At 51.7% G+C, this 22,773-nt stretch overlaps 1 protein-coding gene across 6 annotated transcripts in view; it reads right to left on the minus strand.

Moving 5' to 3' along the window:
- The window catches only part of SCMH1 (Scm polycomb group protein homolog 1), a 63,956-nt gene that overhangs the window by 3,821 nt on the left and 37,362 nt on the right, over positions 1-22,773 (minus strand). For 4 of the 6 annotated variants that reach the window (XM_041417578.1, XM_041417575.1, XM_041417576.1 and 1 more), the window contains 7 exons: positions 16,959-17,191; positions 16,276-16,402; positions 15,064-15,264; positions 14,233-14,418; positions 7,673-7,804; positions 1,524-1,727; positions 390-532 (listed from right to left, as the gene is read on the minus strand). In XM_041417578.1, the coding sequence (XP_041273512.1) occupies positions 390-532; positions 1,524-1,727; positions 7,673-7,804; positions 14,233-14,418; positions 15,064-15,264; positions 16,276-16,402; positions 16,959-17,191 (1,226 nt within the window). The remainder of the gene's footprint in view (positions 1-389; positions 533-1,523; positions 1,728-7,672; positions 7,805-14,232; positions 14,419-15,063; positions 15,265-16,275; positions 16,403-16,958; positions 17,192-22,773) is intronic. The other 2 variants (XM_041417579.1, XM_041417580.1) reach the window with 2 other exon arrangements.

The following is a 22,773-nucleotide window of genomic DNA, read 5'->3' on the forward strand; positions in this document are numbered from 1 at the left end:
ATTTTGTAATTGGGCAGAAAAGTCCACACTACAGCTCTTTGGGATCAGTTATTGGGTTAAAAGGGAAAATAATCTAGGTGTCAGTTCTTAATTGGACAGTTTAGTCTTAAAAGACCTTGTAACAAGAGGTTGTTGGCCATTTTGTATCTTCTACTGACAAGCTGCTGAACTCACAGTAGTGAGACTGTTTTACTGGTAAGAAATAATAAACACCTGAGTCCAAACATGAACTGAGGTGCCTTCAACCCAGACCCAGAGAAACCCACAACTGGGACCTCCACACCTGCTCTGAAGTGCTGCTGTGTTCTGACTCGTGGATTTGTTTGTGGGATGTGCCCCCTCCCAGCTGCACCACAGCCCCAAGCACACGGAGGAGCCGTGGCACTCACGTGCTTTCGGAAGAGGTCGGCGTGGGGGCCCAGCTGCGGGTCTGACTCGCGGATGAACTGCATCACCTCCTCCACCGTCCAGGACGAGGGGTCACGGCTGCCGAGCCGGGAGCTGTCCCGGGAGCCCAGGTACCTGTCGGAGCCTGGGGAAGCAGACAGCTCCGTTACTGGGGCTCCCTGGCACTCCCCCTCAGTCCCCCACTCAGCTCCTCTCCCACAGCAGGGCAGAGACACAGCAAGGGGCACGTCCCAGATTCCTGTGGTGCAGGTCTGGCACCCAAGCCTTATTCCCTCTCCTTAGGCCTGACTTTTCAGGGCAGCCTTCTATACTGAGCCCTTGTCCCCACTCTCAATCTCCACTCCGCTGTTTGGCCCCAGCTCCCACTCCTCCCTGCCCATGGGCAGACACTTCCCACCTCAGCAGAACCCCCCTGCCATTCCCACATCTCTCCCCAGGCACGGTTCCTCCTGCCCTCCCAACCCCTTTAGCACATTCAACACGGCAAAGCTGGCTTATGTTTTCACTGGCTGCATCTTCTGATGGACTGAACCCACAGGTGACCTCCCACTGTCCAAAGGCACAGCCTGAGCTGGCACAAGTCCTGCTCCCAGCATGCACAGCCCCTTGTCTCAGCTCTGCCTGAAAATGTGTGTGGGAGGCACCAACAGCCTGAGCTTTTCAGAGGCTTTTACTGATGCCATGCACCTAAAATGACATTATTTGCAACCCCGCATGCTGCAATGAGCAGTTCAGCTCTCCTGCCCCTCTTCCCCCATACAGAGAGATGCCACTCAAGCATCTGACCATGTTCCCAGCCCCACCAGGCAACTTTTGACTCTCCAGCCATTCCCACTCCATCCTTCTGGACTCAGACACCCATTTATCACTTGGACACAGTTCAGCTCCTGCCTGATTCTTTCTCCCCACTGACCTCCAGGTCCACCCAGTCACCAGCCAAAGGAGAAATGTCACCTGTCCAGACTGCCATTTGCCAGGTGCCATCACACCTAAGAGACCTGGTTGGCTGTGCAGAGCCCAGCCTCTGGCACTTGCTGAAGTCAGAAAGGTGTGACTGGAGTTAGAATAGTCCTTCATTGCCCAATTTACAGCTGCAGGGCTGTCTGAGCTCTTACCCCCAGAGCTAAGCCTGCCCAGGGCAGAGGTGCTGCCCTGGCTGAGGCTAGAGGGCTGGTGCAGGTGCCTGTATCCTGGCAGGCGAAAGTCTCTGGAGCTCCTGCTGTGGCTGGATGAATTGACAGAGTTCAAGGCAGAGTCCATGGGGTCCAGGCGAGGCTCTAAGGGCCCTGGGAGGCCATCTCCCAGGACAAAGGTTTCACCTGGAATGCACCAAGCTGCAGTTAGTGCACCCGAACGCCACGGCCCCGCGCTCCCGTGCGGGGCAGAGCCGCGGCAGCGCTCGCTGGCTCCAACCCCTGGCTGGCCTCACCCCACAGGGTGAGGGATCACAGGGATCAAACCCGGCCCTGCCACAGCCCTGGGATTCACCAGCTGCCAGTCTGCAAATGGTGTCACCAACTGCCAATGCCAGTCCAACCAGTGTAGTGACAATGGTCTCAGACTGGAGCAGAAGCTCTTTTTTTCAGCTGCTCTGCTCATGCCATCACCAGCCCTGACTGCCCTGGGCCCCTCGGTGGCCAAGGAGCACCGTGGGGAAGGGCAGGGTGTCCCCTCTGGATGCCAATGGACACAGGACTCACAGACAGGCCTGAACAGGAAGGGGAGGAGATGCTCCCCGAGGGTCACACACTGCACATCCTCAGCATCAGCATGCAAGGGCACGGCCCTGCTGCTTGGCATTGGGGTGGCAGACACGTGCAGAGCAGGAGGGAGCTGTGCCATCAGGGCCAGGCAATGCTCCCACACTGTGCTGCTCCTCTGGCCCCAAAAACAACATGCTGGTGACGAGCTGCTCATCCCTCCTGGGCTCCTGCTGGGCCCTTTTCCAGCCTAACCACATCAGAGGGCAACTCTCTGTACTGCAACATGCACAGGAGTGCCTGGGCCTCTAACACCCTTCCCAGGCAGGGTATCAGAGCAATGGTGGCTTCCTCATTTCTGCAGAAATGCAGTGAATTTGCAGCTGTCTGTGGCACTACTGGGATGGAGGGGCTGAGGAGATTGTCCAGGGTGACAGGCTGCATTGGCTGAGCAGCAAGATCTGCCTTTGCTGTTACACTGTGACAGCTCCACTGCAGGGCCACCTTTGCAGGTTCTCACTATGGCACAACTGAGTCTCAGCCCAGGTGGTCCTTGTGCCTCAGGAGCCACCCTCAAACACCTGTGCTCTTTATGATGAAACACCTGCAAGGAGGGAAGCAGCTCCACAGCAAGGGGCATTGCCTGTGCAGTGCCAGCACACATGGCTGGGAGCTGCAGCTCCTCCATCAGAATCTGAGGGGCCCTGAGGGCAGCTCACAGCCCTGAGCTGCTGCCACTTGAACACCATGGCAGCCCACCAGGCTGAGGAAGCCTGAGCACTGGCCAGGCCCTGGGTTTCTTCCCTGGCACTTCCCAGACTACAGGAGCAGCAGATGAAAGCCACCACAAAACTGCTGGGCTGACTGGGATCATGGCGAGGGTGCAGGATCTGCAGCCTGTGAGACCCAGAAGCTGCTGAGATTTGCCCCAGTTCCCTGCTGAGCTGATGCTGCCATGCTCCAGTGAAGGCAAGTGCAGCTTGCCAGAGCCTGAAGTGGTTCCCAAGTGCTGCAGATGTTGGGTATCACTGACTGGGGCAGCCTCTCCTGGCTGCTACACCTTATCTGCTCTGCTTTCTGTGAACTGTGGCACTATTGTGACAGCTGGGATCTTCTGGTCTCCTGTCCTGGTGCCTGTGTTTGAGCAGAGCTCCAGAGGCCAGCTCAGCTGACCCTGACCTGCCAGGGCTTCACACTGTAAGGACATGAAGTGGGAACACCCTCGTCTGGCTGTTGGCCAGCTCAGTGTGGGGCTGTCACTGGGTAATTGCTGTTCCCACCCCAGGGCTTTGCCACTCTGCACTTGAGGCACTGCTGCCTTTGTTTCCTTTTAGGTTTTTGGGATGTGCTCAGAAACAGCAGCACAGCCTTAAAATCTCATGTACAAACTGCTGGTGTGGCCTGTTACCCCTGGTGACCTGTGCAGTGCTGGCCCACTTGTCACTCTCTTCCTGCATGGACAAGTGTGTTCTCACCTGACCTGGATACATAAAAAATGGTTTGCCGACTCATGGCTATTCCTGAATAACTCCAAATCCCTCCTGCACTGCCACCATTGTATTTCAGCCCCAGACTGGATGCAAACCAGAGCTGGCTGCCCTGCCCTGGCCTGGCCTGGCCTGGGTGGAGATCCCCTGCCCAGCCAGACCCTCTTGTGGGTGTCACTTACACCAGTGGGTTTCCACTGCAGCTGCTTCCACGCAACTACATTTGGTCTCCTGTCCAACAGGACAGTTCTGTTTAAACCCCAAAACACTTCCCATTAAACATCTGGGGAAGGGTGCTGACTGCCAGGGAAGGACAGAGGCAGGAGAGGGGTCAGTGGGCACAGCCCTCTGAGCAGTCACAGGACAGTGGCTGTGGGCATGGGAACAGGTCCAAGCTGTGCATCTCAACCCTCCAAGGAATGCCAGCACCTTTTGAGGTGACAGAGAGCTTCAGCTTGCCAGGAAGTCCTGGGACACTCACCCAGATGTGCTGGGTCATGCAAACACACGTGTCTGAGTGCTCCCAAAACCCCCAAAGCTCTCACAGCACCGACTGCTGTCAGCAGAAGGAACTTCAGGGCCCACTCTGGGACAGCACATGCACAGGCTCCTGTCAGTGCAAGGCTGAGGATCCAGAATTCACCCTCAGCAATTACTTCACTCAACAATGAACACTGTCATGACAGGAATGTGCTGTGATGCATTCTGCAAATATGTGATCCTGTTCTCACACGCTGGTGATCACACACCCGGGGCCACGGGTGAAGCCCTGGGGACACGATGTGTTTTTGCCCAGGAGCTAAAACTGAAGGCACACAGTGATCCCCAGGTTCCCTCTCCCTGCACAGAGGAGTGCCTGGTTGGGCTCTAACTCTGCAGCAGAGCTGGGGGCTCTGTGGCAAGCTCAGTGCATGAGGGAGTGAGGGTTTTCCTAAAAATACAAGTACACAGGGAACTGCTCAATGAGTGATACCTCCAGGGAAGGTAGAAAGAGATGAGGCAAGAGGGGAATGATTGCTGCCCCTGGGAATCATCTGTAGACAAGATACTCCTACAAGTGGCAGGGCACAACTGCACTCAGGCAAGATCCAGGATCCTTCACCCTTGATAACCAGAATGGGAGGAGGAGGTGGCTGATCCTTAGGCAGAATTCCTTACACAAACTGTTGGATTTAACTAAAGGCTGGCAGTTGGCACATTGTAGGGAAACATGCCACAATTAGTGGCGGAGAGGCAGGGAGCAGATAATTAAAGTTTAATTAAACAAATAGTGCTACAGACTCAACAGTGTCATTTTACTGCTAAAACACGGGAGTTTGGCCACAAGCACAAATGTGATTTGCACTACTCCTGAACACCCACTGCTTCCAGCAAGTGATGGGCTGTGAAGGCAGGTCCCCACTGTGCTGGGACTGCAGTGTTTCAGCAAAAAGCCACACAAACACCACTGGATGCAAGAGGAAAAACAATGTAATACGTGAGATCCCTTCCTCATGTCTCTGCTTCTTGCCAAATGCAGAGTGAATGGAGATGTCCCACTGCTGCTCACAGCCTTCCACACGGCAAACTGGGATGTGCTCAGGAGCTGCTGTCTGAGACAGAGCTCATTCCCATGAGAAGATGTACCTTGCTCAAGAAATACTCAATATCTGAGTATTTCAGGTGCATATTCTTAAAACATATCCTCTAAAATGCAAATATTCCTGCCTGAACCTCAGTTTCATGGTGGAGGAAGATGTATTCATTACAGCTTTTAGCTGCGGGATAAGAATGAATTTCTAGATGGAATTTTGAAACTGCACCTCATTGCTCCCTGCTTGGATGCAGAACAGAACCAGACCAAGCTGCTGCAGGAAGGATCACCCCTCACATGCAGACACACTTCCTGCCCATTTGTCTGAGTTTTTCTGGAAGAGGCTGGAGAATTCTGGCATCCAGATGGCACAACCCACTCCAAGGCCAAGGGATAACTGAACAGACTTTGAAGCAGATTAAGAATCAGTCTTGTAGAAACTTAATGAAGGCTCCTCCTTGGAATTACCCATTATGGAAGCCTTCTCTCTTCACTGACAATACAGAGTGGGCAATATTCACCACCCAAGCAAGGCATCTGAACCTCTGGAGCAATCCAGTTCTTTAGGAACAGGCTGAACACTGCATGTCCCACCTGCTGGGGGAGAGGAGGGGCTGGGCTGCGCCAGCAGTTACCCAGTGCAGTGGCTGATGCATCAGAGGGGAATCAAGGAGACCAGCACCCATTTGGAGATGAGGAACAGAAGGGGCCTCTGGGAACAGTTTTTGACCTGTCAGCATGCTGGAATAGATGAGGCACTGCCACACACCACCTCTGTAACAAACATAACAGTTTTAATTACTGTCCACCAGAGAACCATGGAATGGTTTGGGTTGGGAAGGACCTTAAAGCCCATCCAGTCCCACCCCCTGTCATGGCAGGGACACCTTCCACTGTCCCAGGTTGCTTCAGGCCCTGTCCAATCTGGCCTTGGAAAACTCCAGAGATGGGGCAGCCACAGCTGCTCTGGGCAAGTTCAGAGCAGCTGTGTTAGAGGCAGGGTGAGTGATTCTGCAGTGATGGACACAAACCAAAATCATCCAGAGTGGTGCCAGGCTGGGCACTCACACCAGGGAAAAGCAACCCCAACAAAACCAGGGAAAAGGGGATTCTAAAAGGACAGCACGAGAGCATGAAGCCACTGAACTAGGAGCCTGCCCAGGAGTCTCCAGCAATTTTTCAGGGATTTCAGTCACAAAGAATTGTGACTAACACGCTGGCAGATTTCACCATCCATTAATTAAAAGCCTCAGTAAGATAAAATCTTCAGTCTTCATTATGAAGGGTTTGCAGCTCAGAACAAGTGGGAGTGTATTTATTGAAGATTACTCAGTTCAGGGAGTCCTCCAGCTACCTGGATCTTCTGGAAATCTCCCACCTGTGCATGCAAGGGTCACCCATGGGTCCCACAGCTAAAATAACTGAGCTCATGATAAAATGAACTGGGCAAACTTTGCCTCTTCCTGGGAAGATGAATTCTGCTGCTGACTTGCATCCCAGCTGTGAAGGGTTTTAAGTGTCCCTGTGCTTAGTAAGGAATAAAAGTGGTCATTCCTGCTTCTGCACCAGGTGCATCCGGAGGGACTCTGGGGAGGAGCAGCAGTGCGGGATGGGAATGGTGTGGCTGAGCTGGTGGAGCCAGTGACACCCCCCAGCTGTATGAAGGGTTTGCAGCTCAGAACAAGTGGGAGTGTATTTATTGAAGATTACTCAGTTCAGGGAGTCCTCCAGCTACCTGGATCTTCTGGAAATCTCCCACCTGTGCATGCAAGGGTCACCCATGGATCCCACAGCTAAAATAACTGAGCTCATAAAATGAACTGGGCAAACTTTGCCTCTTCCTGGGAAGATGAATTCTGCTGCTGACTTGCATCCCAGCTGTGAAGGGTTTTAAGTGTCCCTGTGCTTAGTAAGGAATAAAAGTGGTCATTCCTGCTTCTGCACCAGGTGCATCCGGAGGGACTCTGGGGAGGAGCAGCAGTGCGGGATGGGAATGGTGTGGCTGAGCTGGTGGAGCCAGTGACACCCCCCAGCTGTTTTAGGGAGGCCTGTGAGGGACAAGATGAGATCCTGGGAAAGGGCAGCGAGTTCCTGGGGTACAGCTGCACATCAGCATCTGTACAACAGGCTGCAGCAAACCCTCAGGGAAAAATCCACAAATCCAGGGGCAGATTGACTGAGGCAGCTGGGCAGTTTGAGCACTGTTAATCCCATGCACAGCGAGGGAAGCTAAACCAGGTTATACACTGTGAGATGATGAATGTCAGGGTTAGAAGGAAATCCTGCTGCATTCCACATGCCTGCCACATCTGTGTGGGGAACCTGGCTCACCACAGAGCAGCTCATCCACTCCCCTCTGGAATACCAAGCACAACCCATGCCAGGGACAAGCAGAGCAGCTCCCTGAAGCCACGGCTCGGTTTGGCACGGCAGATGTGACCGTGCAGCAGCCAGGACAGGGCACTGGGAACAGCCAGCTTTGGGAAGAGACACGCTGTGCTCACCTTCCAAAGGGTGACGGTCATTCTTTGGTAACTTGGGGGAGAGAGGAGCACTGTATGGAGGGGGATCTTGGGAAAAGCGCTTTGTACCCCGGCCTGGTCCCTGCAGAGAGCCGTCTAAGGAACTGCTTCTGTCTAGGAAAGAGAACAAGCCCTCTTTAGTCATACCTCTGACTGTGGTTAATTTTTCTTTGAGTGCTGCAAACACTCTGAATCAGAGTTCAGGATGGGCAGGTCTCAGCATTGTGTCAGATTTGGTGCTCTGCCTGAGTTTCCCTGAATTCTGATTTATACTCTTGCACTCTGCCCAGCAGCTCTTGGCACTGACCTCTCATGGAGGCTGGAAACTCTGCATGTGAGCCCATCCATGCCCAGAGCTGGGTGCCTTCCCTCTCACTCAGGTTTTGCACTCTCTCATGATGACAGGGTACTGAAACATGGGGATTTCTTTAGGAGTGGAGACATCTTGGGAAATGCAGTCTTGACAGAGTCCCCTGAGCCATGTGTGCATCTCCAGCCTGGGCACCCACCACCTGTTCAAGCTGCAATTCAGCACATCTGGCAGGGCTCAACAGAGCAGGTTTTACCAGAGAAAAAGGGTGGTGAGAAAACTAACAAAGAATCTTAGCCATGTTTTGCCACATTTCACCCAAATAGCACCTCTAATTGACTTAATTCCATTTCTCCTCATGGCTCATCCCACACAATTCCTGCTGATCCCACTGTCACCATATGTCAGATGCACATAACCCTTGGACAACTAGCAAACAAGCCTCGGATGATTTGCAACTCCTGTGTGCCATACCCAGTGCTGGATTAAACCCTACTCCCATTTTCAATCTCCCCCCTCCGTGGAGCCCCCAGGCACATCACTGCTGCTCCTCTCCAAACTCATGCCAAGGATGGGACTCTCCACATCCTGCACAGCAGACAGGACACTGGGATGGGCTGGGACATCTCTGCACACACGGGTGGATGGACAAGGAATGGAAGCACTGACACTGATGGGACAGCAGCCAGGTAAGTGACACAGGGGTGGCAGACCTGTCCCAGCTGAGGTGACCCTCCCGCTGCCCCACACAGACCAGCAGGTGCCAGCTGGGCCCTTGCAGCCACCCTGAGCCCAGGTGACACGTGAGAGCTCGCAGCGCTCCTGGGGTGGGCACAGAGGGGTGAAATGCTCCTGCACAAGTGCCAGGAGCCACCACCAGCCCAGAGCAGCCCTGAGAGCTGGCACAGGGCAGGAGCAGGGGCAGGAGGGGACACAGGTACGGCGGGGAGCAACGGGAGTGACACCAAGGGAGATGCAGAATGCCAACAAACGGAGGGACAGGTGGGGGGAAGCACCAGATGGGCACGGCTGAGTTGATTAAGGAGAAACACAAAGGTAGAGAAGTTACCTGTTCAATCAATATCCTTCAGGGAAATGAAAGAGCTGCTTGCACTGAGGCCTTGGGACTCCATAGGAGTATCACCAAAAATCACTGTGACATTGCCAGAAAAACAAATTCCACCCTCAGGACAAGTCCCTGTAAGGAACACTCAAGAGGGAACACACGCTCTTGGTAATGTCTCTGGATAGCCCTGTGTCAAACTGCACAACCTTCTTCACCCAACAGCCACAGAACCACAACACAAGGTGATGCTTTACAAAGGTTTCATCAGGTTTTGGTTTGGGCTTTTTTTTTTTAAGTGGTTGATGTTAAAAGTAATACAAACACAGCAGGTCAGGTTATAGAAGTTAATCCTAAGAATCAGAAGTGAGGTTGGTGTAAATTAATGAGAGGATAAACCAAAAATGGAATTGTTTTTAAAGGACAAGTTTTATGATAATAAAGAAATGGGGTAACAGACAGAGCTGTACTCAGATTATCAGGAATAAAAGGAAAATGTCTTCAGTCCAAAAATGACATAAACCTCATGAATGTGTATCATCAAAGAGGAAATAATCTGAGAGGGAAGGACCTCAAATCTCAGTGGATAAATGCTCACTTTGAGAAGGATGCTGAGAACAAGCAGATCATTTCCTTGGATAAAAAGGCCCTGACCAGCATGGAGCTGTGCACCTCAGGATGGGGAGTGCAGGGATGAAGGGAAGTTTTTAACTCATTCTGTGTTTTGAAACAGTGCAAAGGCAAAAATGAGCTTGTGTTTCAGCTACAGAAGGAACAGAGTGAGGGGACACTGCAGAAAGGTGAGGACTGAGAGAAAAGGCAAGGGCTGTCCTTGCCTCCAAATGACAGGACAGCTGGGAGGGATATTTCACCTCCCCTGCCCTGGGAGGCTGCTGGGGGGAAGAGCAGCCTGTGCCTGGATGGTGCTGTGGGCCACCCCAAGGCCATCAGCAAGGACACCTTCATGAGCAGTGACAGTCACTCACCTCATCCTGTCAGCCCACTCAGGCCTTCTAATTTAGGACAATGCACCTTGCACTGACTGCACTGGCACCTCCTCCCTGGCTGCAGAGCACACCTACACACCTGGCTCAGGTGTTGATGCATCTGTGACATCCACCTGCACTCAGTGCACTTGTATGCTGAGAGATGGTACATTTAGACTGGATTTATGGAAGAGAAGTCCCCCCTGAGGGTGGGGAGGCCCTGGCACAGGGTGCCCAGTGAAGCTGTGGCTGCCCCTGGATCCCTGGAAGTGTCCAAGGCTGGATGAGGCTTGGAACCACCTGGGACAGTGGAAGGTGTCCCTGCCATGGCAGGGAGGGGAATGAGATGAGCTTTAAGGTCTCTTCCAACCCAGACCATTCACTTCCAGCTGCAGCCATGCTGAGCACTGGGGGCAAGGCTCTAAGGACAAAAGAAACAGGACAGGAACAAAAATATCCACCACTGACTGACCACCAAGTCACACAACTGGATGTCCTCAAACTGGAGACTTAAGGGTGCAGAGGAAGCCAAGAATGACAGTGCACCTGGAACTCTGGGTCTGCTGCAGTAAATTCTAACAGAACTCACTACTGCATTACTGAGAGTCACGTGAAATGTGGTGCCAGTATTTGAAAAAAAATGTGGAAAAAAGATTTTTTACAATAAAATGCTCGTGTCTAACCTCAGCAGCACCACAAGGCTTGTGGCAGGCTGTGAAGGAAAGGGCAGGAAACACATGTGGCACATTCTATGGCAGGTGTTCATCAGAGGGCAACCCAATAGCCTCCCTGTGATGAGAAATCCTCATCCATCACATGAGGGAAGAGAAATCAACCTCATACACCTGGAATTCAGCAAGATGTTACACACAGAGAGCCACCAGCTGAGACAAAACATGAATTACCAGGAGCCTTGTTCTATGCACCAGCTGAGACAGAAGGTGAATTACCAGGAGCCTTGTTCTATGCACAGAAATCTGGTTTGAGAGGTAAAGCTGTTGGCAGCACACAGAAGGAACATGAGACTGGGGGCAAGTGCCAGTGAATCTGTCTGAGGATCACCCTTGAGGCCAGGGTCATTTAATCACTGCAATAACTTTGGCAGAAATTTTAGAGATTACTACTGAAATCTGCTGATGTCTTCCCATGTCAGGTCAGACAAAGCAGGATTTAAAATCGGGCAGGAAGGATATAGATACAGAACCAAGAACCAGCAAGGAGCTAAATCCAGCAGCTAAATCCAGATGTGCACTGTCCCATGTGACCTGCAGGTGACAACAGGGGATGAGAAGAATGGTGTATGTGACCAGGACAGGCTGATCACCACCTCTTACAGACACAGTGACCCAAAGTGACGGCAGAGACATTTCCTGTGACCATGGTGGTGCCACTGCTGTGGCACCAGGGCCCCATGAGCTCCTCCTCAGAGTGCTGAGTGGCACTCTGGCCACACAATGAGATTTAAGTCAAACCAACACTGTCTGAGGAGAGCAAAAAGCAGTGAAAAGATGAACTCCTCTGAGGGCTACAACTGCTCTGCAACTACTTCCAGAAGAAAGAGAACCAAGTTTAACTAAAAGACCAGATGTGCACTGTCCCATGTGACCTGCAGGTGACAACAGGGGATGAGAAGAATGGTGTATGTGACCAGGACAGGCTGATCACCACCTCTTACAGACACAGTGACCCAAAGTGACGGCAGAGACATTTCCTGTGATCATGCCACTGCTGTGGCACCAGGACCCCATGAGCTCCTCCCCAGAGTGCTGAGTGGCACTCTGGCCACACAATGAGATTTAAGTCAAACCAACACTGTCTGAGGAGAGCAAAAAGCAGTGAAAAGATGAACTCCTCTGAGGGCTACAACTGCTCTGCAACTACTTCCAGAAGAAAGAGAACCAAGTTTAACTAAAAGACAACATTAAGACCAGGAGACACAGACCCCAAGTTGCCCAAGAATAAATTAGGGCTGGAAATTACAACGTAGTTCCTAAAATATCACCATAAAACCCCGGAGCAGCCTCAGTGGAAAAGCAAAATCCACAACTCCAGAGTTAATCCAAGAAACTCCATGTGCTGTGGTGGTGTAGCAGCAGGAGCCACGGCTCTGTGGCCCAGAAGGTCCCTCCAGTCCTGTGTTTCAGACAGCTCCAGGTCACATCATGTTCATGGTGCTGTGAACAGCAAGCAGCTGCTCAGTTCCCTGCAAAGGCTGCTCCTGATGCACAACTCAGCCTGCTCCTCCTCATTTCCACTGACTCAGTAAGGCAGAATGGCAGGCCACTGCTGACCTGAGGGACACTGCAGACCCTCCCTCTGGCCCAAGCACACACCCCAATTCTCCATGGCACCCACAGGGGTGCTCCTGCAAAGCCACTTTGTTCTGACCAGCTCCCAGTCCCAACCAGTGGCCATTTACTGGAAGAACCAGCCCCATACAACACATTCCTGTACTGGAGAAGAAACAAGGCAGGACATGCAGAGCTGAAGGTGAGACCACAGCAGCCCTGACATCTGGTGTGACTGAAGGATGTACAACTCCACCCTCATTCCTCCATGACCAGCTCAAACTTCCCAAAATCACCAGCACTGTTTCCCTGCCATCACCAGAAGCACTGTAATGTGTGGATCAGCACCTTCTTTCAGGTGCCTGAGAAAGGTGTTACATGAGCAGATGCCCAAGAAGCTCAGACATCAGGATGAACTGCAGGACTAGGTGCTGTCACACCTCTGACTGGGGTTAATTTTTCTTTAAGTGCTGCAAACACTCTGAATAAGAGTTCATGATGGACAGATCACAACATTGTGTCAGATCTGGTGCTCTGCCTGAGTTTCCCTGAATTCTGATTTATACTTTTCCACTCTGCCCAGCAGCCCAACTCTTGGCACAGCCATCACTGACCTCTCATGGAGGCTGGAAACTCTGTGTGTGAGCTCATCCATGCCCAGAGCTGGGTGCTTTCCCTCCTTCATCCTCTCTCTCATGATGACAGGGTACCTCCACACTGAAACATGGGGATTTTTTCTATTTGAGGGTTCCTCAGGGGAAAGCCTCCAGTCCCAGTAACTAGTCATGCTGCTCCTGTCCTTGCATATGCTACAGCTCCTCTGCTCCTGGCCCTGCTGGCTCCAGCCAGGAGGAAGCAGAGGATGGGAAGATCCTCTTGCTCTCCAGACTCTGCCTAAGGTGCTTTGTCAGGTGCAATGAATGGAAGCACTGTGGCATTTGGCTGCTGCTCCTACTCCTCATGCTTAGCAACTTCTCTCTAAACAGTTCTTCCTAAGTGCCCATCCTTTTACATTCATACAACTTTTGCTTTTCTTGCCAGAACCATAATTATGCAAAAGATTAACTTTGGAAAGACCTCAAACAACACAAGATCTATTTGCTGACTAGAGGGGGAAGCAAGACTGGAGTGGAGATCAGGACTTGTCAACCTAAGAGAGTGTAGACAGCTTTGATCCTCTCCATGATTGACATTCCTGGAGCAGGAGCTCCCCCAGAACCCCCAGACAGCCTGTGGGGTAGCCATCACCCCAGGCCTGCTGCCACTGCCCAGCACTGTGGGGGAACTGCTGGGCTTGTTTTCCACTGCTTCTACTTCAGAGCAGTTTTGCAGCCTGACAATCTGCATCGTGGCATGAACTGTCTTGTTGGGGTGAGCTGCTTCAATGCCATGCCAAGGAAAACAGAACCACCTCTGCCTCGGATTACTGCGTGAGCATCACCCCTGAACAGGCCACGCTGTTACCAGCACATCCAGGGCCAGTGTGGAAACCACTCTGCTTTGATTCATTTCTAATTACAGTTTACCTGCTGCATCTTATCACTCTCCCTTCTCCTGCAGTCTTTCACCTGAATTCCTAGCTGGATGAAGTCACCATAATCAGATCACAGGAAGTGGGAAGGACTGGGGGACGAGGGGAGGAGGGAAGACAAGGAGACAGCACGGATGAGCGGAAACCTACAGCGGAGATGGAAACCAAACTGACAGGCAGAAAATGCGACTGGAACCCTACACAACAAGAGCCCTGTGGGCATGTGCACGACACTGGGTGTGATGTAACGAACCCTGTGAGAGGGCTCTGGAACAGGAGCCTGCCTTCAGAGATAGAGATAAAACCTGAGTTAAGACACGGAGCACCTGGGTCCCTAGAGTGCCGCCCCCGCCCCAGCTCCTACCTGGTAGATACCTGTCGTGGTCGTACTCGTGTGAGCGCTGCATGTGGCTGTTCTGAGTGAAAGGCTGGTTCCCAAAGAGGTTGTCACTGCGCAGATTGTGGCACAGCTTCTCCAGGAAGCGGAGGACGTAGGTGATACTGTTTACTGCTGGCAGGTTCAGAGTGTGCTGTTCCCGATCAAACACAGCTGGAGACAGAAACAAACAGAGCCCAACACGTGAACCCCCCGCCAAGGCGGGAGGCTACGCCCAGGGCCGCACAGCCAGCTCCTGGATCTCAGCATCGCTGGGCTGTCGAGAGCCAACAAAGCCACTGCCTTCCTCTGCCGGGGCAGGCCAGGACCAGCCTGCTGCACCCAGCACGGGGCCGGGGCGGCAGCGCCGGGGGAGCCGCGTCCGAGGGAACGGAAAAGATTCCAGGAGGGGCCTGCGCTCGCAGATCCGGCTAGGCACGGGCTTAAAGGAGAAATAAAACCCGGGCTATTTCTTGTCTTTCCGTGAGCAGTTGTGGAATCCCCCCTGTGGTGGCTCTTGCCAGGGCTGGGGCAGTGCGGGGGGCCGGTCGGTGGGGCAGGATTGCTGCCCAGGCTGGTGCCAGGACTGAGCACTGCCTGCTCCAGCAGCTGTGCCCGCGGGCCATGGGAACTGCTCCGCTCTGAGTCAGCTGCCAGCTGTTGCTTCACTGACACAGACGTGTGGCAAGAAAGAGAAGACAGAACTCTTCTGTCTGCCCCTGGCCTGTGGCGGCAGCGAGCTTCAGGACAGACATCTTCCAATGAGAGAATTCTTGCAACAACCTCTCTGGAGGCAAAGTGCTGCGGGCCCGTTCTCACCTGAGATGACCTCTCCCCCGTGGCCTTGTTTTAAGAAGGAGAAGACTGTTTTCTGATGATAAGCGCAATCAATGCAGGCCTGTACTGCTTGCTGCAGGACAACAGAAGCTCGAGCTGGTCCAAAATGGTCTGGCAGCTGCTGAACTTTCTTCTTGTCTAGGTGGGGCCCAGTGCTGCCGTTCTTGTTCAAGTAAATGCAAACTGCCAAGATGAGAAATGTGTTTGCTGTTAACCCACTCAAGAAAGCAAGAAACAGATGCCTAAAATCCAACCTGAGAGATGCTGAGATTTTAAGACTGTCCAATCACTCACAAAGGAATCCACCATGGCTGCCTGACTGCATCCTCACAGTGGAGCCGCTTCTAGAGGGGAATCCCCTCCAAAATCTTCCTGCCTCATGCTCACCTTCCAAACTGCTGCTGTTTCTCCCATGCTCTCCCCTGCAGTCAGGCTGTAAAGTGGCTTCCATGCCAGCCATGTAAGGTGGCTGTGATGTTCAGAGGGAAGAAGGAATGCAGCCCCCACTTTCTAGGGGTTCCCACAGCGTTTCCTTTTTAGGGAAACTGGCTTCTTTAGGTTCCTCTGAAAACTGGCCAATTACATTCTGGGGAAACAGAGGGCTCAGCCCATATCCAGTGCTTGACTCAACATGTCAAAAGCAGCTTTGCATTAGACCTTCCTGGCCAGATTCATCCTCAGCTGTAGCAGTGCATACACTCTTCACTGCTGCTCCTCCTCCTCCCCTATTCCCTCCTGTCCCTGTGTGCCTTGATATCCTGTCTGGAGCTCGGCAGATCACAGTCCTTCAGCACCTCCTCTGCCCCTTGTGCAGTTCCAGCAGCTGTGCCTTGCATGGTATGAGAGAGCTCACACTCGGGACTCACAAGGGATGCTCCACACCCGACTGCCCTGGGGCACAATGGACCACAAATGTATCTGGAGAGCTGTGGAGTCACCAGCATGCAGGGGGAAGGGTCTTTGCACTCAACAGGTGGGCTTGCAATCTTCCTACTTCATTATTTCCAACAGAAAGAAAAATGAACAGCTGCTCTGGACTCATGTGCCTCTCTCAGGCCAGCCTTTCTGGAGTGGTAAGGATTGCTGGTTTACAGGCTTAGGAAGAAATGGGACTCTCTCAGGGTGTTGCTGCCTGCCTGCTGCAGCTCCTAACTGTGCAATCCTGTCAAGAATGTGGTCCAAGACCCTCCTTACCTGTGGGAGCCTGCATGGCAGAGCTGGGGATTGTAGCAGCATCCTGGGGCACAGTGCTTGTGTCTGGCTCTGGGGTACTGGTTGTTGGAGAGGTGGGTGCTGGGTTCAGCAATGTCCTAGGTTTCCTCTGCAGAAAAAGAGGAGATATTTCTCCTTTTACCCCTGCTCTCCTTTACCACCCATGATCACTACACTCTCTCCTCTGCATCCAACAGACAAGGCACTGTGGAACATGACACATTTCTGATGGTGATGATGGGGTGTCTCAAGAACCTAGTAATCAATATGTGTGTATTTTACAAACCACAACCCTGAAAATAACAAGCCTGGAACCTGCCACCTCTGCTTGACTCAGACTAGCCACACACAAAGGACAGGAGAGCTTACTCTACCCTTTGGCCATCCTGTCATGTTCCCAGCATCTGCCATGCTACTCCACAGCCAATGCACTTCCAAAGACACGGATTCTTGATGGAAATGATCTTTAGGACACAGACATTCTCTACAGCTCTGGGGCTGGGCTCTGAGGACACTCCCAGCCCACACACCCCTCTGGTCTCCTACTTGCTGCAGTCACACAGCCAGAGGCTGAGACAAACGTGCACAAACACACGCATGCACCAACCCATGGCAGGACCTGCAGCACCTGCTGTTCACCCGCCTGCATCAGCATCAGCTTTTACCTTACTGCCAGGCTTGGGGCCTCTCTTTCTGGGGAATTTCAAAGGCTCCACTGACTTGGAGGGTGTAGGCATGGGGTGGTGGATTAGCGCTTTGGTCGTTCGACCACGCTTCTTCCCTGTTTTGCGACGCCTTTGCCCTTGTTGATGCCCCAAAACAGTCTTTGTGCTACTGTGCATGCTAGGTTTCTCCGAGTTTACTTCGGAGGCAGGTAAAGGGCTCTTTGGAATCACAACTGAAATAAAAAGAGAAAAAGCAAATGTAATTAAATCAGGTGAGAATCAAAACAAGAGCAGCCTCCATCTTTACACAGTGTCACATGGAAAAACCTGGAGTACTCCCAGACCCCTGGGCGGGGGACTGCTCTCCATGCCAGAGTAAAAACCAAACACACAGATCCCCAGCTCAGAACTCGAGCTGGGGGACACTGGGGCTTAACCTGGATGGGCTGAACTCCAGAAGGATCATGCATGCAGCCATACCTTCCTTCCTGAAAGTAAGTGGCACCTACAGCTCTTCCTTCTGCAAGCAGTGACCTGCCAATGGCCACGGAAAAGGCTCTGAGAGCATTCCTAGGGAGGGATCAGCCAAGACCTGTCTGACAGCCACAGAGCCAGAGCTGCAAACACTGGAAATCCCCTCTCTCAAGGCTGATGTCAAATCTATCCCTAAATTTCCAGCAAACTGCAGTGGAAGGGACCAGCTCCGTCCTCGCTGCCTACAAGGATTACTGCACCTGGTCCTGAGCAGCAGCTCATCTCAGCTGGACCAGCTGCCCTGCCCCTCCACAAATACCAGAGGCAGGTGTGTTCCTTCTTATCTTCTCACTCTTTCCACCACAAAACCAGGTTTCTGCTATACTTGCCCACACATCCCCTAAATTTGGTCAGTCATCTTTCCCAAGCCTGCTAAAGGCCAGGGAAGGTCTGCCCAGCCTAGCAGACCAGTATTTCCTTCTGTTTTAAATTTCTGCTAAAAAGAAACAAACCAAAATCCTGCTGCATTTTGAAAACTACAGTGATCTTTAGGATGTCTTATTTCTCACATCTGGAAACCTCAACATAGGGGCAAGGAGTTAGGAAAAAACACAGGCAAACACTTTTGAAATCAGAGGCCTTGTAGTTATGAAAAAAGTCTTAGCCAGGGAAACAGAGACAATAAAAGACTGATACCAGGATGGCACAACTGTGGGCATATACAGAGATTTTTAAGGTTCCTGTAATGAGGTTTTAGGAGCAGTTACTGTGAACAAGGATTTATTCCCCTGGCACAACGAAGCTGTGGCTGCCCCTGGATCCCTGGCAGTGTCCAAGGCCAGGTTGGAGGAGGTTTGGAGCAACCTGGGATAGTGGAAGGTGTCCCTGCAAGGGCAGAGGGTTGGAATGAGTTGAGTTTTAAGGTCCCTTCCAACCCAAATCACAGAGTGCATCTGGGATCCAGCCCCATTCTGGCTGTCATGTAGGCATGTTTAGTTTTAATTTTATTTCCTTGCTTTTGTGCATTCTGTATCAGAAGCTGTGAAGAAGCACACAGACATCAGGATGTATCTGACTTCCTGAATAAAGAGTTTTTTGTCTTAGGCAGACACTGGGAATGTGGCAGAAACAGGGTTTTAATACTTTTTGTCTGAGCTGTTAAGTGTTAAAAAGCAAGACTATTTTGCTGTTATGAAAATGAGTGTGATGGCTCAGGTGCTTCTTAGAGCTGATGGCACTCCAGAAGTGTCACCTGCTCCAGGTGACACCTGGCACTGAGCTGCAGGGAGGAATGGCACAGGTAAGGCAGGTGCTGATCATGGAATTGTGGGGCCTCTGGCTTCAGGTGTGCAATGACTGATCTCAGCAGAGAAGTGTTTGTATCAAACCATTTATTAGAATCCCACAAGTTGACAGAACAGGGACAAACACAGGTTGAATGGAATAGTTGCCCAGAGCAGCTGTGGCTGCCCCTGGATCCCTGGCAGTGCCCAAGGCCAGGCTGGACACTGGGGCTGGGAGCACCTGGGACAGTGGAAGGTGTCCCTGCCATGGCAGGGGTGGCACTGGATGGGCTTTATGGTCCCTGCCAGCCTACACCAATCCATGATTCCATGATTCTAAAACTCTCCATACTTCAAAGAAACTGTTAAATATCAAAGGGATGTGGAAGCCAGGGCAGGGAGCATTTCATGTGAGATCTGCTCACTGTCTAAACCAAGCTGTGCCACAATGAGGTTTCTCTAATGTGGAGGGAACACTGAGAATTCTACACACAAGCTGTGAGGCAAACCTGTGCTCTCAGTTTTACTAGTAACAAACCCAGAGAAATGGTGCATTTGGGGAGTTGGCATGCAGTAGGCAGAGCAGCTGGACTGCACCCCTTGCTCCCAGGCTGGGACCACATCACTGGGAACTCGCTGCCAGGAAAAAGGAGACTGCTGTCAGATGAAGTCCTGGTGCAAGCTTTCACTGTATAATCTTATGTTAATAAGAGAGTTCAACTTTTGGTGAAATAAATGCAATAAAAATCTGTTGCCCACTTCAGCTGTAAAGATAGTACATGTAGTAGTAATGTACCAAGCTTGAAGAATTGGTTTTGGGATTTGGGCAATAAAATCCCATAACTGGGTGCATGCAGATCCCATGATGGGACACCTCGTGTCATTCAGCCACCCAGAGTTCCCACTGTGCCTGTGCCCCTGGCAGCACATCCATGGTCCCTGCTACAGCCACAGCCCCTGCAGGGATGGAGGGCAGAGAAGTGTTTGTATCAAACCATTTATTAGAATCCCACAAGTTGACAGAACAGGGACAAACACAGGTTGAATGGAATAGTTGCCCAGAGCAGCTGTGGCTGCCCCTGGATCCCTGGCAGTGCCCAAGGCCAGGCTGGACATTGGGGCTGGAGCACCTGGGACAGTGGATGGTGTCCCTGCCATGGCAGGGGTGGCACTGGATGGGCTTTATGGTCCCTTCCAGCCTACACCAATCCATGATTCAATGATTTTAAAACTCTCCATACTTCAAAGAAACTGTTAAAGGGATGTGGAAGCCAGGGCAGGGAGCATTTCATGTGAGATCTGCTCACTGTCTAAACCAAGCTGTGCCACAATGAGGTTTCTCTAATGTGGAGGGAACGCTGAGAATTCTACACACAAGCTGTGAGGCAAACCTGTGCTCTCAGTTTTACTAGTAACAAACCCAGAGAAATGGTGCATTTGGGGAGTTGGCATGCAGTAGGCAGAGCAGCTGGACTGCACCCCTTGCTCCCAGGCTGGGACCACATCACTGGGAACTCGCTGCCAGGAAAAAGGAGACTGCTGTCAGATGAAGTCCTGGTGCAAGCTTTCACTGTATAATCTTATGTTAATAAGAGAGTTCATCTTTTGGTGAAATAAATGCAATAAAAATCTGTTGCCCACTTCAGCTGTAAAGATAGTACATGTAGTAGTAATGTACCAGGCTTGAAGAATTGGTTTTGGGATTTGGGCAATAAAATCCCATAACTGGGTGCATGCAGATCCCATGATGGGACACCTCATGTCATTCAGCCACCCAGAGGAGTTCCCACAGTGCCTCTGCCCCTGGCAGCACATCCATGGTCCCTGCTACAGCCACAGCCCCTGCAGGGATGGAGGAACTGCCACAGCAAGGGAGGCTGCTCACTGAAATAGGCTAAATTATATCTAAATGTACAGCCAGCTCAGGCCAGAGAGACACAGGCTGTGAGCTAGATTGGTGCTGTGTGCCCAGAGTGCTGCTGAGCACAGCCCTGAGCACAGCCCTGGACAGACACTGATGTTTTCCCTGGGGCTGATTCCATCAGACTGATGCAATGCACAGACATTTTTCTGACCTGCAGTGATTTAATGAAATGAGCTCTTATCCTCCCACAATCCAGCAGACTTGCCTGGCTTTTTGTTGGATTTGAACCAGAATCTGAGCAAACATCAGCCTGTGCTAATACATTTCTCTTGCCCTACCAGATGCACAGAGCTGTGTGAGGAGGAGACACAGAGAGCTCCAGAGCAGAGTCCCACCAGCTGTACCTGAACATCAACGGTGCAGCCCCCAAAACACAGGGTTACAGCTGGCCACACTCTGCCTCAAACCCAAGGCACCACTTCCAGTGACTGGAGGCTTCCTAAAGGAGCCTGTAGTTTCTTTTCAGTTGCCTGTTATTTTCCTACAGTATTTCTGCACCTGCTGTCATGCAGATGTGGTCCAGAAACATGGGATTGCTTTGTAAGGATCAGTGCCCAGCACTCAGCCCTGCCTGCACCCACAGAGCTCCAGAGGTGGAAACAGCTGTGCCCAGCAAGCAGGATTATCTCACAGCTCCAACCACTGCCCAAGTCTCCTTTAACTTCCAGAAGCTTCAATTTACTGCATCTTATTCTTACTATTACTACATCTTAATTATTAAGGATCTAAAGCTATCAAAGGGCGCCCAAAGAGGGGCCACAAAGATTCTGAAGGCTCAGGAGGGGCAACACAAGGAGCAGCTGAGGGCTCTTGGTGTGTGCAGCTGGAGCAGGGCACGCTGAGGGCAGAGCTCAGGGATCTGCAGCTCCTCCCGAGGGCAGCTCCCATCTCTGCTCTGGGACAGGGACAGCAGCCAGGGCACGGCTGGAGCTGGGCCAGGGCAGCTCAGGCTGGAGATCAGGGCAAGGTTCTTCCCCCAGAGGGTGCTGGCACTGCCCAGGCTCCCCAGGGAATGGGCACGGCCCCGAGGCTGCCAGAGCTCCAGGGATGCCCAGGGTGGGGGTGTTGGGTCTGTGCAGGGCCTGGGTTGGACTGGATCATCCTGTGGGTCCTTCCAGCCCAGGATATTCTGTGATTCTATGATTCAGCTGAGAACAGAGTCAGCCCAACAATGAGCAGCTGCCAGAGACATCCTCATTTTCTTCTTCCTTGTACAAGCCACTAAGAGGAGCCACATTTTCAGAAAATGAAGTAGGGCTTCTCTTACTTAAAAAATCAACTCTTCCTGAGCAAAGCAGCATCTCTGTGCCACAGCTTTGTTGCTCACCTGAGGTCTGAGCAATCGAACCATCCAAAGCTGGCCTTGCTTTTGAGGAGTTGAGCCATGCAACCCTGAGATCCCTTCTGACCTGAATCTGAACTCATGGTTATTCCAGCTCATTAAGGGGACAGAAAACTAATCACTGGAAATTTTCTCATGGCTGAACTGTCTTGTTTTGGGTCACACAGGCATCCAGGACAATGGCAGACATGGAGGAGGAGGAGGCTGGCTCCTTGCTGGGCTGGCTGGCATTGGATTCATTTGGCACGGTGAGAAACATCACCCTGAAAATGCAGCTCAAACACAGCTGAACTCCGAGCCAAAGAGAAGTTGGGCACCATTGATGATGTTATTCACCACTGAAGGATTAGTTAAACAAGAGTTTTGAGTTTTCTTCAGAAACAAAGAGACTTGACAGAGAATTCCTGATTTCAGGCTCTACTTCCTAATGCCAAAATATTCCATCAGCTGATACAAGGCACCTGCAGCTGCCCACCACACTGTGACTCAAACTGTTGCTTACAGGAGACTCTGCACAGTTGCCATCCACACTCTGAGGGTTAGTCAATGCTTGGAAGCAGCATTTGTCACCCATCAGCTTATCTGAGACTTGTCACAGCTTGAAGAAGACAAAATTATGTCCTTGGGACAAGAATTACAAAGTCAAAACCTGTACAAAAATATGGAACAGAAAAGTTTGAAGTTGCAGAAAGGTTTCCTGCGTTTGTCTCCTATTTACAAGGTTCATTTACCAAGAGCTGCAGGAGCACAAATCCCAAATTCCCATTTGCTGTGCCAAGGGCTCTGTACTCT

The sequence above is a fragment of the Onychostruthus taczanowskii genome, unplaced genomic scaffold (assembly GCF_017590055.1).
Source record: "Onychostruthus taczanowskii isolate IOZ18803 unplaced genomic scaffold, ASM1759005v1 scaffold56, whole genome shotgun sequence".
NCBI lineage: Eukaryota > Metazoa > Chordata > Aves > Passeriformes > Passeridae > Onychostruthus > Onychostruthus taczanowskii.